General features: G+C 41.6%; 2 protein-coding genes across 5 annotated transcripts; both read left to right on the top strand.

Moving 5' to 3' along the window:
* The first annotated feature begins 259 nt into the window (after positions 1-259).
* On the top strand, positions 260-4,238 carry COMMD3 (COMM domain containing 3). 2 transcript variants are annotated; one of them, XM_047754872.1, is made up of 8 exons: positions 260-454; positions 1,800-1,911; positions 2,025-2,088; positions 2,198-2,232; positions 2,574-2,634; positions 2,723-2,779; positions 2,874-2,933; positions 3,864-4,238. In XM_047754872.1, exons 1-8 carry the CDS (start codon positions 316-318, stop codon positions 3,921-3,923), a joined length of 588 nt encoding a protein of 195 aa, XP_047610828.1. In that variant the 5' UTR covers positions 260-315; the 3' UTR covers positions 3,924-4,238. The 2 variants fall into 2 exon arrangements, with proteins under 2 accessions (XP_047610828.1, XP_047610829.1); XM_047754873.1 differs by lacking the exons at positions 2,025-2,088; positions 2,198-2,232 and having other exon boundaries at positions 263-454.
* A 1,297-nt stretch (positions 4,239-5,535) lies between these two features.
* On the top strand, positions 5,536-15,539 carry BMI1 (BMI1 proto-oncogene, polycomb ring finger). Of its 3 annotated transcripts, none has more exons than XM_047754869.1 (10): positions 5,536-5,707; positions 10,452-10,584; positions 10,948-11,044; positions 11,642-11,697; positions 11,791-11,841; positions 11,996-12,104; positions 12,185-12,230; positions 12,638-12,736; positions 13,105-13,185; positions 13,277-15,539. In XM_047754869.1, exons 2-10 carry the CDS (start codon positions 10,473-10,475, stop codon positions 13,604-13,606), a joined length of 981 nt encoding a protein of 326 aa, XP_047610825.1. In that variant the 5' UTR covers positions 5,536-5,707; positions 10,452-10,472; the 3' UTR covers positions 13,607-15,539. The 3 variants fall into 3 exon arrangements, with proteins under 3 accessions (XP_047610825.1, XP_047610826.1, XP_047610824.1); XM_047754870.1 differs by lacking the exon at positions 5,536-5,707 and adding an exon at positions 6,028-6,162; XM_047754868.1 differs by lacking the exon at positions 5,536-5,707 and adding an exon at positions 9,632-9,716.
* Positions 15,540-16,321: the final 782 nt, after the last annotated feature.

The following is a 16,321-nucleotide window of genomic DNA, read 5'->3' as shown; positions in this document are numbered from 1 at the left end:
GGTGAGCGCCGAGAGGGGAGAAAGAGCCGAGCGCGTCCACAAAGCGCCCGGGCCGCCCCTCCTGCTGAGGCGCGGGAGCTCCCGCGGCGGGCGCAGAAGGAAGGGCTGGACGGAAGCGGCGGCTGCGGCGGGGGCTGCTGGCAGGAGGCCGGGGGCGCGGGTCGGGGCGCGGGCGGGGAGACCAGAGGGGAGGCCCCGGGCGCGAAGGCCCGCAGTCCGCGCCGCCGCCCCAGCCGCGTGCGCGCGCGGCCGCATCAGCTGAGCGCGCGGCGCGCGTCACGTGGTGCGCGTGTCGAAGGTCACGGCGCGCTCACAATGGAGCTCTCGGAGTATGTGCAGAAAGGCTTCCAGATGCTGGCAGATCCCGGCTCCTTCGACTCCAACGCCTTCACGCTTCTCCTCCGGGCGGCTTTCCAGAGCCTGCTGGACGCCCAGGCGGACGAGGCCGTGTTAGGTAAGCCGCTTGGCTCTGCGCTGGATCGGCCTGGGTGGAGGGGCGCTCGGAGAAGAGGAGCGAGACCGAGCGAGAAGGGGAAAGCCCCGGGAAGAGGAAGTCTCCGGGCTTCGCCCTTCGCTCCGGACGGAGTGTGGGGATGTGGCTCTGCCAGAACCCACGGCGGACCCCGAGCATTGTTCTGTCCCCAGTTGGCACCTGCACACAGCCAACTACACGTTCCTGGCCTGATTTCCCTTCGCAGGCTCTTTGTTCCTTTGTAAACCCGTGTTCAAGTCTTGTTTGTGGCCTAAAATGTCTGAGGTTTTCCGCCAGGTCTGGGGCAAAGGCTGTTTGACACTTGGACTTCATCGGGGCAGCTTCTCTCCAATTCAAGCTTTAAGTGCTAGGCTGGCAAAAGTTTTAAAGGTCTACTTCCAGAGTAATTACCAGGTCAAATAGTGTTGACATTTTCCATCTTAGAGACTACCTCAAGTTCCTCTGATCACTCCAACACTAGTTCAGTATGTTTTGCACAGGTTCCACGTCTAGAACCTTAAACTGTGGTGCATAATGTTTTGTTCCGCACCAGTTATCAAGAGTCTTTTGTAAGTGGTCCGGTCAGTGATTGCGGAGTGCGGTGTCAGTGTGGATGGAGGCATGTTTTAAGACAGATCACTTTTAGATGATTTTCTTAAATATAAATATCTCAATTCAAATTTTTGTTTTTTTCTTTAGTTTCACGAGCTAAACACGTGTGCAAAAAGTATGAAAGTGGAAGTCCTTCAGACGAAAATAGTAACCACCACCTGGGTTAATCTCAAAAAAAAAAAAAAAAAAGATGACTGTCGAAACCTGAAAATATTTTGAAAATTGTATTTTATATTCTGAACTAGTTCCCTCTCCCCAACCCCCATGTATTAATTAGTCCATGGAGTCAGTTACCCTAAAATTAATCAATCTTTAGAAGGAAAGTTTATTCCTTCTTAAAATTACACCATGTAAAAATACTCATCTTATTTTCCTCTGATTGACTCCATCCAGCGTTACAATGATCACTGCAAAGTTATTTTACACTAGGATTATATTTAAACACACACACACCTCCACACAAAAGTGTTAAGGCAAAATAAAGAGAAGGTAATCGAGACCAGGTAACAGCATAATTATTGACGTGTGCTCTTTATTATTTTGCCATTGACCATGTTGCTCATCTCATTTACTTATAATTGGCAGTCCTTACAGTTGAATTCTTCTTGTTATCTTGTTAAAAGGGGGTTCTTTACCCAAATAAAAATATCTTTTTAGAAACAGGACTACAAAGAATTTGTTATTACAGGCATCACTGCCAATTAATTTATTTTAGATCACCCAGACTTGAAATGTATCGACCCAGTGGTTTTAAAACATTGTCATGCCGCAGCTGCAACTTACATACTGGAGGCTGGAAAGCAAAGAGCTGACAAATCAACTCTAAGGTACAGGATTTATTTAAATATCCATTTCTTTTCAAATAGTACCTTTATGTTTCCAGATTCAGTTTTTAAAATAGAAATTAAACTTTGGCTGTTTTTTTTTTTTTTTCCTTCAGCACTTACCTAGAAGACTGTAAATTTGATAGAGAGAGAATAGAATTGTTTTGCACAGAATATCAGGTCAGGTCACTTACTTAAATTTTTTAAAATTAACAGTTACTGTTTTTCTTCTATTCAGTTTGCAAAGATGTGTTTTTCTTCTTCTTCTTTTTTTTTTTTTTCCTCCCAGAATAATAGAAATTCCCTAGAAATCCTACTGGGAAGGTAGGTACTGTATAAGGTGTCAAGCTGAGCCACTTTTCACTTGCAGGTATGAATGGAGAGTGCTGGTGTGAAACAAAACAGGACAAAACTGGGAGCTAGACCAAAAGAAAAGGGGCCAAAGGGCAAGTGAAACAATTGAAGTTAATCTAATGTTATGAGAGATAAAGTTTATTGAGATAATTTTTAAATGCTTTTTTACTACTCAGAACTTGAAAATAAAGTTTAGCAATGTTTTAAGTTCAGAATGGATTAAAATTGTGGGGAGGACAGACACCATTGTTGATAAATACTGAAAGTTTTTCTGTAGCTATTATGTATAAAATTATCATTGTATCTTTCAGTATAGGCAGATCTCTCCCTCATATAACTGATGTTTCTTGGCGTTTGGAATATCAGATAAAGGTAAAGTTTAACAAACTGTTCTCTAGGGGAATTTAGGGAACTTTAAAAAAAAAATAAAGACTGAAATGTATGTGTTGTATTGTTTTAGACCAGTCAGCTTCATAAGATGTACAGACCTGCATATTTGGTGACCTTAAATGTAGAGGTATCTATATGTCAGCCCTATCTAAAAATTAAATGTGTAATGAAATTTAAAATTTCCTTGATTTAAATAAAAAGCATTTTTTTTTCTTTCCTAGAACACTGATTTCCCATCCCACCCAGAGATTAATTTTAGTTGCAACATGGAACAATTACAGGTACAGTATTAGGATCTATGAATATACCTCTTATCTTTTTATAGATTTTTTTAAACTGAAAATTATGCCTATGGCAAGTTCAAAAGAAAATTAACCATCTGTCAGTAGATAATGAAGGTTGGTTAAGGATTTAATGGATGGGGGGGCTTCAAAAGCAATATTTTATTGTGGGCTTCACTTTTGAGATTAAGATGTTACTAACAGAATTGGTCTGCTTTTGCTATTCCCTCCAATTAAAATAAACTTGTATAGTGTTGAGTGTCAATTCTTTCCATTAGTAATGTGTTTGAGCCAACAGGACAAAGCAAAATGAAGAACTTGGCTTTGAAAAATGTGTTTCTTGCTTTCAGAAATTGAATTAAACATTCAAAAACAGGATTTTTAAACAGTGGTTTTAAAATGATTTTTTATAAAGCAGCAGGTATACAAAAATCCTAAAACTATATTGTCAATTTAAGACTGGAGAGATTCAAAATTACATTGATTAATAGACATGACAACGAATTTATTTCTTACTACTTAAAAAATGATGGTCATTACTTGAAATTTTGATGAAATTGAATTTTTCAAAAGAGATCTCCTGCAGAGTTCTTTTAATGTAACCATTAATCAAACTTTAAACTTTCAGATGTGAATACAGCATAATCTTTGTTAGACAACTTGAGAAATTTAATTTTGATACGCCTTGCCTGTTCAGAGGATTCAGTTAGAAACCGTATTTCACATCTGAGGGCAAGTAGCCCATTTGAAGATAAGATATTTTTAGAGGAAAACCTTCTTTTGATAGTGGTTTGTCAGAGATTTAAAATCTTTATCAGTTTTAAATTTGTTTACAAAGTACCTCCCGACTTTTTCCTTGCATCTTTCTCAAACTTGCATACTTCTTTCTTGTGTTTATGCTAAAAACGTGCCATCATATACATCTTTCAGGACTTAGTAGGAAAACTTAAAGATGCTTCGAAAAGCCTGGAAAGAGCAACTCAGTTGTAACTTGGGGAAGTTAAAGATCTGCCCGGGTCTAGAGAAAGACCAGGAACGCCTCGCCATCCGCCGAACCACCATTTGTGCGAGCTGGATGTATTCCTTTTCAAGAGAATAAATTTTTTCTTTTTGATTTCTGTCACTCAACAATTTTGACACTATTTTTTTTTTACATGTGTGAAAGGGTTGAGAGGGACATTCTGCCTAAGTATATGAATCGTCTTTAGTATTATTCGTACATTGATCCCACTTGATTTTTTTCAAGTCTTACAAGAGGAAACAGACAGTATTACATTTTGAATAAATAAGTTGTTCCCACAAAAAGAGTGGTGAGAGTTTGGATTTGAGTTTGTTAATTATTACTCTGAGGACATAGACACGACTGGCGTTAACTTTTAACGATCGCCTTTTCTCAGGATTTAAGTTAAACACAGTGGGAAAGGATGCGATCTCCGGGGGCGGCTTTGCTTCAAGACCCCAGCTTCGGGACGTGGGGAGCAGGCGCGGTCGCCCCGCGGCGGGAGCCGGCCGATCCCGTTACCTGCGCCCGAGGGTTCGCCCGAAGCCCGACCCTCGCACGCGGAGCTCCGGAGGCCCGACCCGGCCGGTCCCGCGCCGAGCCCCTGCCCGGAGCGAGCGGCTGCCCGCGCGCGCCCCGCCTCGGCCACTGGCGGGCGGGGAAGGGGGCCGGCGCGGCCGCGGGAAGACTGGGGCGGGCGCTGTTGTTTCCGCGAGCCCAACTCAGGCGCAGGTTCCGCGCCGCCAGATTCTGGGCCGCAGCCCGTGGGGCCGGTGGGGCCAGGCGGGGGGCGGCGGCTCGGCGGGAGCCCGGGGACGTGTGCGCCGCGGGCGGAGGCGGGCGGCGGAAAGAAAGAAATAACGGGGGGTGGGGTGGGCTGAGCTGCGTGCGGGGCCGGAGCGATGCCCGCGCCGAGAGCTGGGTGGCGCGGGTGGCGCTGTGGAGAAATGTCTCCGCAGCCAGCGCCGCCGCGCCGAGCGAGGGGGAGGGGGCCGGGTAGCGCTGCTCCGAGGGGAGGGGGCGGCCGCGGGCCCGACTACACCGACACTAATTCCCAGGCCGCCCTTAAGGAATGAGGGGAGCACGTGACCCGGAGGGGGGGCGGCGGGGGGAGGGGGCGGGCGGACTCTGAGCCATTTTGGAGCCGGTGTCAGTTTCCACTCTGCCTTCAGCAGTGCTTTTTTTTTTTCCACCATCCCCTCCCCCCTCCTCATCCTTCCTCCCCTCCCCCCCGCCGCTCCGCACGCACACACACGGCGCCCCCCCACCCGCCCTCCTCCCCCCACGGCAACTATGAAATAATAATCGTAGTATTAAAGGCAGAGATCGGGGCGAGACAATGGGGATGGTGGTGAGGGAGCCCCGATCCGGATTAGAAACACCTCCCAGCCCCGCAGAATAATACTGATCGCGCCCCCTCCGCGCGCTCCCTCCCCCGAGTGAGGAGCGGGAGGAGGCGGCGGCGGCCGAGGAGGAGGAGGAGGAGGCCCAGGAGGAGGAGGCGTTGGAGGCCGAGGAGGAGGAGGAGGAGGCCGCGGAGGAGGAGGAGGCCGAGGCGGAGGAGGAGGAGGAGGAGGCCGGGCTCGGGAGGCAGCATGAGCCGAGCGCGGCGGCCGCCGCTCCTCTCGGCTGCGCTCGTTGCCCATTGACAGCGGCGTCTGCAGCTCGCTTCAAGATGGCCGCTTGGCTCACATTCATTTTCTGCTGAACGACTTTTAACTTTCATTGTCTTTTCCGCCCGCTTCGATCGTCTCTCGCCGGCTGCTTTTTCCGGGTACGTAGGAGGCTAGGCGCCTCCGGGACGGGGCCTGGGGGCGGCGGGGGCCGTGCGGGGCTCGGGCCGGCCGCGGGTGGACCGGGAGCGGCCCCCCCGCGTCTCGCCCGCGCCGGCCGGGAGGGCGCTGACAGCGTGGGCGCCGAGCCCCGCGCCGCCGCCCGCCGGCCCCGCGCGCCGCCCGCGCCCGCGAGCGCGCGCCCGCCGCCGCCCGCCGACTCCCGCGGCGCCGGGACCGACCCGCAGCCCGCGCCGCGCCGCCGCCGCCAGCCGGCCTCGGCGCCGCTCCAGCCGCCGCCCGCTCCAGCCCGGACGCGCCGCGCGCGGCCCCACGTTTTAGTTCCTTTCTCCCCCGAGCGCCCCTCTACACCCTCGCGACGCACATGGCCCCCGAGAAGAACACTTCTATTTGCAGCCTCTGCGGCTCTCCCGGCCACGGCGCCCTTTGTTGAGAGGTAGATTTTGATGAAACGGGGACGGGTGCCTGAAATCGGGAGCTGCTTGGGTCAAGTGGCTTCCCTCCTCTCCCGAAGAAAGGGCTTTGGAGGGGTTTAAACAGCCAGAGAACGCCCCCATTTTATAGGGACGGGTTGCGTGGGGGGCAGCGATCCCGCTAAGGTGGATGTTAGACTGGAGAGAGCCCGAACAAAAATGTTATTAACTTAAGTTGGAGGGACACTTGTGTGAAATTAGATGGCTTGTAAGATGGCGGTTCCCAGTTGTTTCCTAGGTCTCCTGCATTTGTGTTTAAAATGGTAAAGTTTTCAAGGTGTTATTTGTTGGGAGTCTCGGATAAGTCCTCCAAACACTACTTGGGACGTGCTCACTGGGAAGTGGGCATTTCAAATTTGGAGCTTTTTTTGGAGTGATGATGGTGAGTGGACGTTAGTCTTGCAAGAGGTTTCCTCTCTTTCTTTCTTTTTTCTTTTTTTCCCCCCTCTCAAAGACTACAGTTTTTCTTTCAACCTCTAGTATGGGATGCACCCAGAACCATTACTTAAGTCCACAACGTTTCATAGGTTTTGCTAAATGTCAGCATGGGTCATGTGGTGAAGAGATGCTTTGGAAAATGAGCACTAAAAAGTTGATGGCATATGTTTACGCAGTCTTTGGGGTTTGACAGCGATATAGCATGATCTTTTTCCCAGAGATTTACAGTTAATAATTGGAAGTAAACAAGTAGAGAGACTTTGATCATTCCCAATTGCAATAAAAGGATTTAGTGGGCTTAGTGGTCACGGTTCAATATTTGAAAGAGAAGCATGTATTAACCCCTTCCTTTAAAGTAGGCAAAATTCTAGGCATATTTATTCAAATCCAAGTGTAGGTTGGTGATGTCTAGAATGTTATGAGTAGTTCAACCTATATTTTATAAGAACCTTAACCCTCATGTTGCAGAAACATAAACCACACTAAAGTCTTGAAACTTAAGATGCCAATTGTTAACAGCATATGCTAACTTATGAGACTATATTAACATTTGAGTTTTAATTTAAGTAGAATCCCTTAGAGGTTGATTTTTATGAGCAAATTTTTAATTTTTTTAATACTTGAGTTCATCCTAATACATCTGCCCCAAAGTGCAAAGGTGTTTGAAATAACCTACCTTTGCAAATTTATGCCTAGCAACAGTATCTTTAAAGCCATACAAAAGTCGCTATATATGCATGTGTGTATATATACACACACACACACACACACACACAAGCTTCTTTAAGAAAATTGAGCATTTAGTTGTACTTGGTCAGTCCATTAATACTCTACCACCAAGTTCTTGGATGAGCATTAAGTGCCCCCAAAGGTAAAATTCTCTCTAGAAGTCAAGTTAACCCCAGCTTTTCCCATACTTGTATTGGGCTGGGAACCCCAACTGGGGTTAGGGAGTTCATTTGCATTTCTTAGAGTGCAGTCGTCAAGCTGATTGTTAATGTAAGAATTTGCTTCTGTTTTCCTTCATTTTGACATTACTGGTGTTAGGCCTCCAACTAAAGTGACAGCCCCAACTGAATATAACAGCAAGTCTTAACTATTGAGTTTTTTTCCATTGTATGTTTGGTGAATTTTTGCTTCCTTAACTGGAGTCTCTGTGTTGGAACCTAGAAGGTTTTCCTTTCTAAGGTGCAGAAGATTGTTTCCTCAACCTTATCAAGCATGTCAAATGTTTTGGAAGTCTCCATTAGGTTGCCAGTACCCACAATTGGTATAAAAAGATAAAGAACTGATTCTTATACAAGCAACAAAGTGACATTTACTAGCATTATAAATGGTAATAGGGGTGTAGCCAGATTTTCCTGAATTGAAGTAGAGGAGTTATGTGAACTAAGACTTAAGATGAATTTGAAAGGGTTTTGGTCAAGTACATGTGATTTAAAGTGTTCAAAGCCTACGAGTAGATAACCTTCCACTGAAGTCTGATTGTTCTGTGTGTTAATATTTGTGTTTGTCTGGTGTCGATTTTCTGGAAAGTAGAATAGAAATAAAGGCAGCTGTTTTATGATGCCCCTTCCTGAACTTCATGATCAGTGGCATTAGTGTGATGTGCTTTCACAAGGAGACAGAAGTATCACCTAGCTAACTATCTTTCTAGGAAAGGTCCTGCTGTTTTACAAGGAGAGTTTTCTTTAAGAACCAAGAAGGCTTGTCTTTAATCATCAAGTACAATAGAATTAAATATTGCTACTCTTTAGGGACACTGCTCCACCCACAACTCCTCTGCAACCTCCCTTAGGTTTATATTAACAATATGTTGACAATAGTTCTCTAAACAAGTCATCCAAAGATAACTGAGGAGTCACACATGACGTTTTTCTGGTTGAAGTCGCTGGTTGCCACTGTGGTCACTTTTCATAAAAGAGGCTTTGTTTTATTTTTACCGTTTTTTTTTTTTTTAAGTACTCTAAAGCTTTTAGTTTCAGCCATTGAGCTATGTTGATCAGTATTTCCCCCTTCTGCATTAAAATTCCCTGGGAATTAAAACCTCAGCTGCATCTTCAAGTTTTATAAGTTCCTAGGTTTCTATTCAAGGCAACTTTGAGAATGTACTTCAGATAAGTCTGGAAGCGTTGTCTTATTTCCGATTCTGAAATGAATGAAGTAGGAGCAAGAAATGCATTTTTTTAGAATACTGCACGAAGTAATTGTCCACTGGTGTATTGTTGCTGACAGTTCCCCACTGTGACTTTTCTGTAACATTATATCTGTTGGGAATATCATTTCATTGTGTGGGGCTTTGCATGTAGGTTAGGCTGAGAAAATGACATTTGTTTTTCTCTGCTCTCGATGCTCTGGGTTGACAAGGTGTTGATTTAGCGTTGGGAATGGGCAGATCACATGGTTCTTTACATATTGTCACCATCGTGGATTCAAGTAGTTTTTCTTCTCTCCAACATAGTTCAGGTGATACACAAGGCTTTGCCCTCTCCTCGTCTGTTGTAAAACATACTTCAGTTTTCAGCCTTTCCAAAACTTTGTATCGCTCATCTAATCTACAAGAGAACTTCCTATTAGAGAAGAAAGCTTTAAAGAGGTTCAGTTCAATAAACATCTTTGCAATTTGAGCCCTGATGGTTTCGGGCTAAGTGCACAGTTGGCAATTCTCAAAAGATCCCTTCGTGAAAATTTTTGACCTAGTGACTGCTAACAGGAGTCAAGATCTGAAAGAAGATCTTCGCGCCGAGTCGACGTGGAAAGAGGCCCCCAAGAGTGTCCGAGATGGCCGGAGTGCTGTTTGCATTTTCCTTTACCACTGCACGCTCCGGGGTCCCCCAGGCAGCCTGCCAGGTCGCGGCGGGCGGGGATCCTGCTCCCCAGTGCCACGGGCCTCGTGGGGCAGCCCCACCCCCTCGCCTCGCGCCCGCACCCCACCCCGCCCCCGAGCCGGCCCCGCCCCCGCGTCGAGCCGGCCCCTCCCCCGCGCCCGCTGCCGCCGCCTGGCCGCCCCGCAAGCCAGCCGAAGCTCTGGGCTCGGCCCGGCTCCGCGCGGAGTTGCAGCAGTGGCCGGATGCCAAGTGTAAGTGTAAGTTGCTATGGAAACCCCGACCGAGGCGAGTTCCGAATCCGGAACGAGACTGAGCCCCGGGCGCCGCCGGATCCGCCCCTCGCATCCCGCGCGTTCAGGCCCCAGACTGAGGCCGACTGGAGGTGCTTCTCCTGCGGCCCCAGCACCCAGCTCCGGAAATGCCAGGGATGCAGATAGAGCAGAATTTGTTTTCCCTTTGTATCACGTCAAAACGTGCCGGGTTCTGGTTGCTGGAACCTCCTGAAACAACCAGAACCCCTGGGAAGCCAGGGCATGCTGGCGGATTTTTGATCGAAGATCCATAAGGAAGTTTTACAATAAATTTGGAGACCTGGAACAAGCCCTAGCGGTTGGTAAATATCTGCGGGGAGTGTGTGGCGTTTGCAGCAGCCACGGGGCTGCAGGGCTGGAGGACAAATGCAAGAAAGAGACCCCAGTACTCTCAGCTCCCAGCCCCCACGCCAGACCTTTTTCTTCTCCCTCCTGGAATGACTTGAGGGACCAGAAATTACTTTACTTGGATCCTTTTATACTGTTTCAGTAGAATTGATTGAGGTCTAATTAGTAAATTCCTACTGTTGGAAGACGTTGGGACAGTCCAGCTGTACAGCGTTAAAGGAGTTTTATCAACAACCTCAGCCTTTCAGAGTGGATGATTACTAGGAGTTGGAGATAATCTTTATTCTCTTTCTGTGAATTATGGCCAATATTTTCTTTGTCTTGCAGGATCTTTTTTATCAAGCAGAAATGCATCGAACAACAAGAATCAAGATCACTGAGCTAAATCCCCACCTAATGTGTGTACTTTGCGGAGGGTACTTCATTGATGCCACAACCATTATAGAATGTCTACATTCCTGTAAGTACAAAGTTTTAGATCTTTTGTGTGCCATGTGTGTTTAACATTTTGTCCTCAAATTTGAAAACTAACAATTCCCACTATCCTTAAGAAAGTTGGTACAAAGTGAGGGAGTCATTTTCTTCTCTTGCATTTAATGACTTTTTGTTAATACATATTTAATAAAATTTTATTGTATAAGTACAGATTGTGTAAGTACCTTGTGTAAGTCTTCTCAGGATATTAACCAAGTTACTTTATTTAATTAGAAATACCTTTTGGCATTTGCCATTTTGTTACTACTAGTCCTGCTTCCGATGCTAATTTTAATGCTTATGTCTAACTCCTAAACTTGAAAAAATAAAATTGTGTTTCTACTTTTAGTCTGTAAAACGTGTATTGTGCGTTACCTGGAGACCAGCAAGTATTGTCCTATCTGTGATGTCCAAGTTCACAAAACCAGACCACTACTGAATATAAGGTAGGAAAGTGTTTAAAATCATTGTCTTTAATCATTATTGAAATTACATAACTATTGAATTAACTGTTTATTTCTTCATAGAAAATTTACCCTTCAATCTCCATCTAATCGGTGTACTTTGTACAGGATAGTAGCCTTTAATTTATTGGCCATTTTAATGATGACTAGATTTAAACAAAGTTCAATATTATTCAGGCAATTTTAAGGGTTTTTTTAAGATCACTTTTTAAAAACCAAATTAGTTCTCCATTTTTGCATTGCTTTATTGACTTAGTAATAGGCAAGAGTGAATGTGTTTAAACCACTTCCATTCTCTCCTCTTTGTTCTCTTTCATATTAGCTAAGTTAGTAATTTGAAAGGTACAGTTCTCCTGACTCAGTGAAATGTGAAGAATTTATTAAAGTATTTTTCTACTAATTTAAAACAGTATACTACATAAAGAACTTTTATCCTCATAATTATCATATTGATGTAGTTATAGACAGTGTCACAATCAAGTAAAATACACAAAGAAAACAAAGAATGTATAGCAACTTATGAACATTCTTAGTTTTTGCTATATCATTTAGTTTATTTTCTAATTTATTCCTTTTCAGGTCAGATAAAACTCTTCAAGATATTGTATACAAATTAGTTCCGGGGCTTTTCAAAAGTGAGTAACTTGCTTAAAAATGAATTTTTAAAAAACATTTACCAGTTTTTCTTGCTATAACAATTGTTTAAGTCTTTTTTTCCCCCTTTTTAGATGAAATGAAGAGAAGGAGGGATTTTTATGCAGCTCATCCTTCAGCTGACGGTAAACTCTTTGGAGGGAAAGACATTTTATTTGGAGGGAGAATTTATTAAAATTGAGTTTAAAGTACCACTTTCATTCTTTTGTATATACAGTGTTTAATATTTAAAGTTAAATATTTAATTCTTAAAAATTGAATTTTAAAATGTCTTTATAGCTGCCAATGGCTCTAATGAAGATAGAGGAGAAGTTGCAGATGAAGATAAGAGAATTATAACGGATGACGAGATAATAAGTTTATCCATTGAGTTCTTTGACCAGAACAGGTAAATTCTCTAGGAAATGTATTATATGCTAATATATTTAGTAGGTGCATTTTCCCCCTAATAAACTGTCTGTTTCTTAGATTGGATCGGAAAGTAAACAAAGACAAGGAGAAATCTAAGGAGGAGGTATGTTTCATGACACAGAAACATATAGAAGAAACATTGTTTGGATTGTGAGAGTGTGTGTTGCCCTTTAGAATATCCTAGGGTCAGATGATGCTGTCAAAATCATCTTGTTTGATGTTTAAGAGTGATCTATGTCCAATAGTTAATAAATAGATTTTAATTTATGTGTGATTACTATTCTTACAAAATATTTTAAGTAATTAATGTGTAATGCTTTGAGGTACTGAAAGTTTCCTCATATAAGGAATGTGTTCATTTAGTATTTGTAGTAATAGCAAACTCAAAATATGGCTCAGAACTTAGTCACATCCCACTTTTGGTATTAGTACCTTTTAACATATTTAGGGTTTTTTTTTATCTTAAAGCTAGGAATTTTTAAAAATTACTTTTCTTAAATATGCTTTTAGGTGAATGATAAAAGATATTTACGGTGCCCAGCAGCAATGACTGTGATGCACCTCAGAAAGTTTCTCAGAAGTAAAATGGACATACCGAATACTTTCCAGGTATCTACTTTATAGTCTTCATGCATTTTATGTAAATCCTTTAAAAGAAAATTCAATGACTTTTTTCTTTTTGGATTCTAAACCCAAAAATAGCAACAGAAATTTTTTTTTTTAAGTTTGGCACTTAATTTGGAAATATCCCTTAAAATGTTTGATATGGATTCTGTTTTGTGCTATGAAAACAAATCCCTTAATAATTTCAAGGAAGATTTTTCCTCATTTGAAGTTTCAGGAGGGATTCTTTGTCCAAATGTTTGGAGAAAATACTTTTTAAAGCATTTTTGGTTTATATTTAGATGACCCAAAAAAATCTAGATTTACAGTAGTTCTTTGTGATGCTTAATAATTGAAGGGTTGTTTTCCAACAGATTGATGTCATGTATGAAGAGGAACCTTTAAAGGATTACTATACACTAATGGACATTGCCTACATTTATACCTGGAGAAGGGTAAGTAGCATGCCTGATGCTCGAAGATTATTTTGGTAAATTATACTTAAAGATCTAAGACTGATTTTTTTTTTTCCTCTTAACTTCGTAGAATGGGCCACTTCCTTTGAAATACAGAGTTCGACCTACGTGTAAAAGAATGAAGATCAGTCACCAGAGAGATGGACTGACAAATGCTGGAGAGCTGGAAAGTGACTCTGGGAGTGACAAGGCCAACAGCCCAGCAGGAGGTGTTCCCTCCACCTCTTCCTGTTTGCCCAGCCCCAGCACTCCAGTGCAGTCTCCTCATCCTCAATTTCCTCACATTTCCAGTACCATGAATGGAACCAGCAACAGCCCCAGTGGTAACCACCAATCTTCCTTTGCCAATAGACCTCGAAAATCGTCCGTAAATGGGTCGTCAGCAACTTCGTCTGGTTGATACCTGAGACTGTTGAGGGAAAGAAATTTTAAACCCTTGATTTATATAGATATCTTCATGCCATTACAGCTTTATAGATGCTAATACATGTGACTATCGTCCAATTTGCTTTCTTTTGTAGTGACGTTAAATTTGGCTATAAAAGATGGACTAGATGTGATATTCATATGGACGTTAATTGAAAAGATTGTTTCTCCTAATGAATGGGTTTCTGAGAAAGCAGGCAAGATGTTTTTCTGTGTGTTAGGACAGATGTGAAATGGTTTCTGTAACCATTGTTTGGATTGGAAAACCTTCTGCAGTGGTTATAATAAACATTGGGCCAGAGTTTGTTAATCTCAACTAACACCTACATTACATCCTCCTTAATTGTTCTTGTTATTACGCTGTTTTGTGAAGCTGTAGAAAACAAGTGCTTTTTATCTTGAAATTCAACAAATTGAAAGAATATGCATAGAATAATGCATTCTATGTAGCCATGTCACTGTGAATAACAATTTCTTGCATATTTAGCCATTTTGATTCCTGTTTGATTTTTACTTCTCTGTTGCTACGCAAAACCGATCAAAGAAAAGTAAACTTCAGTTTTACAATCTGTATGCCTAAAAGCGGGTACTACCGTTTATTTTACTGACTTGTTTAAATGATTCGCTTTTGTAAGAATCAGATGGCATTATGCTTGTTGTACAATGCCATATTGGTATATGACATAACAGGAAACAGTATTGTATGATATATTTATAAATACTATAAAGAAAATATTGTGTTTCATGCATTCAGAAATGGTTGTTAAAATTCTACCAACTGGTTCGACCTTTGCAGATACCTATGTTTGAGCCTTATCAGCATAGAGTATTTTTAATGTGGATATCTCATTCTAAATTCTCTTCCATTGGAAGCAATTGGCATATCACAATACTGACTTTTCTCTAGTAATACCGGTTTACTTTCAAAAGTAATAGTTGCAGTAAAGAAAAATGTTTAAGGAATTTGGAAATGCTGTCTTCAGTTCCCATTGCTTAGGATAGAATTAATTTGTTTTTAAAATGCATATTGATCACTATAATTCTAAAACAAATTTTTAAATAAACCAGCAAATTGCTGAAAGAAGGCATTTTATCTAAAATTATTTTAATATGTGGTATAGTGATAACTTCAAATTTAAGAGTTGCTTTTACAGTTATAAACAATGGAATATGCCCTCTCTGTAATGTCTGGAAATAGAAGCAGTTTATTGTGAGCTTCTACAGGTATTAATTTTTAAATAGAGTGAGCATGTTGAATTTAAAATATGAATATCCCCAACAATTTTCAGTTTGTGTTTTGCTTTGGTCGAACTTGGTGTGTGTTCATCACCCATCAGTTATTTGTGAGGGTGTTTATTCTATATGAATATTGTTTCATGTTTGTATGGGAAAATTGTAGCTAAACATTTCATTGTCCGAAGTCTGCAAAAGAAGCACAATTCTATTGCTCTGTCTTGCTTATAGTCATTAAATCATTACTTTTACATATATTGCTGTTACTTCTGCTTTCTTTAAAGATACAGTAAATGAAGTTTTATGAAACCACAAAATACATATATTTTTATTTTGACCTAAATTTGTAAAGTCCCATTGTAAGTGTTGTTTCTAATTATAGATGTAAAATTAAATTTCATTTGTAATTGGAAAAAATCCAATAAAAAGGATATTCATTTAGAAAATAGCTAAGACTTTAATAAAAATTTGATATGAAAAGCACAACGTGCAGAAGTTTTGGAAAACACTATTATGGATTACAACAGGTAAAAGCTAAGGAAAATCCATTGCTGTCTTAGTGATGTTGCTGAGAGTACATGCTTTGTTGTATAATTGCTTGAAAGCCCAATTGAAAGATGTATCTGTTTATTTACTCTACAATCTTTGAAGTAAAAGTTACCCATGTTTGCCAATTTTGGTGAATTTAACTCATTTTTCTAGGCTTTTCTTCTCAAGTTTTTCATGTTATCTAAGACTAAAAAAAAAAAAGAGTTAATGAAAGTTTCAAGTGATATTTTTACTTTGGGTATGACCGTGCATATAAAGAATGAAAAAGTATTTTTCAAAGGCTAAAAACAAGTGCTAGTGGCTTGTCATTTGACTTACACAAAACCAAGTTGTAGGATCAACACAGAACTCAAAGACTTTACATCTCAACCTTTTTATGAACTTATTTTTGAAACTAGTATCACAATCAGATAATTGCATTTATGACAATGTTTTAAGTGTTGCTTGAAGACATGCCCATTTATTTTGTTTGAAAGAGGACTTTTCCCTCATTTTGAAAATTCCTTAAACTTCAAAGGATATTTCAGCTAAAAATTGTCTTTCATCAAAATAGACTCAGGATAATAATGTTTTGTATTCTCCTATAGCCAGCCATCTTATGTCTGACAATTAAGATTTAAAATTTTTGCTAAAATACCACTTAAACTTTCAACCTTACAAGAACCTATATCAAAGATGCTAACTTTGTAACTCTTAGCAGTCAAGGCACTTTACATGAAAAGTCAGCTTTAAGTTTGACTTTTGCTTCTGAAGAGTTCTAGGATTCTATACCACAAAGTTAGAACAAAAAATAGTCCACAGAAAATAGCTAAATTGATTTCACAGATTTTATCTTAAATGCAAAAAGGAGAATGAGGTTGGCTGCTGTTGTGTAAATAGTGATCTGTCTTGATTTACACATGCATAC

This window comes from Phacochoerus africanus, chromosome 12 (genome assembly GCF_016906955.1).
Source record: "Phacochoerus africanus isolate WHEZ1 chromosome 12, ROS_Pafr_v1, whole genome shotgun sequence".
In the NCBI taxonomy this organism is placed as follows: domain Eukaryota; kingdom Metazoa; phylum Chordata; class Mammalia; order Artiodactyla; family Suidae; genus Phacochoerus; species Phacochoerus africanus.
This window is presented reverse-complemented; position numbering and strand designations above follow the sequence as displayed.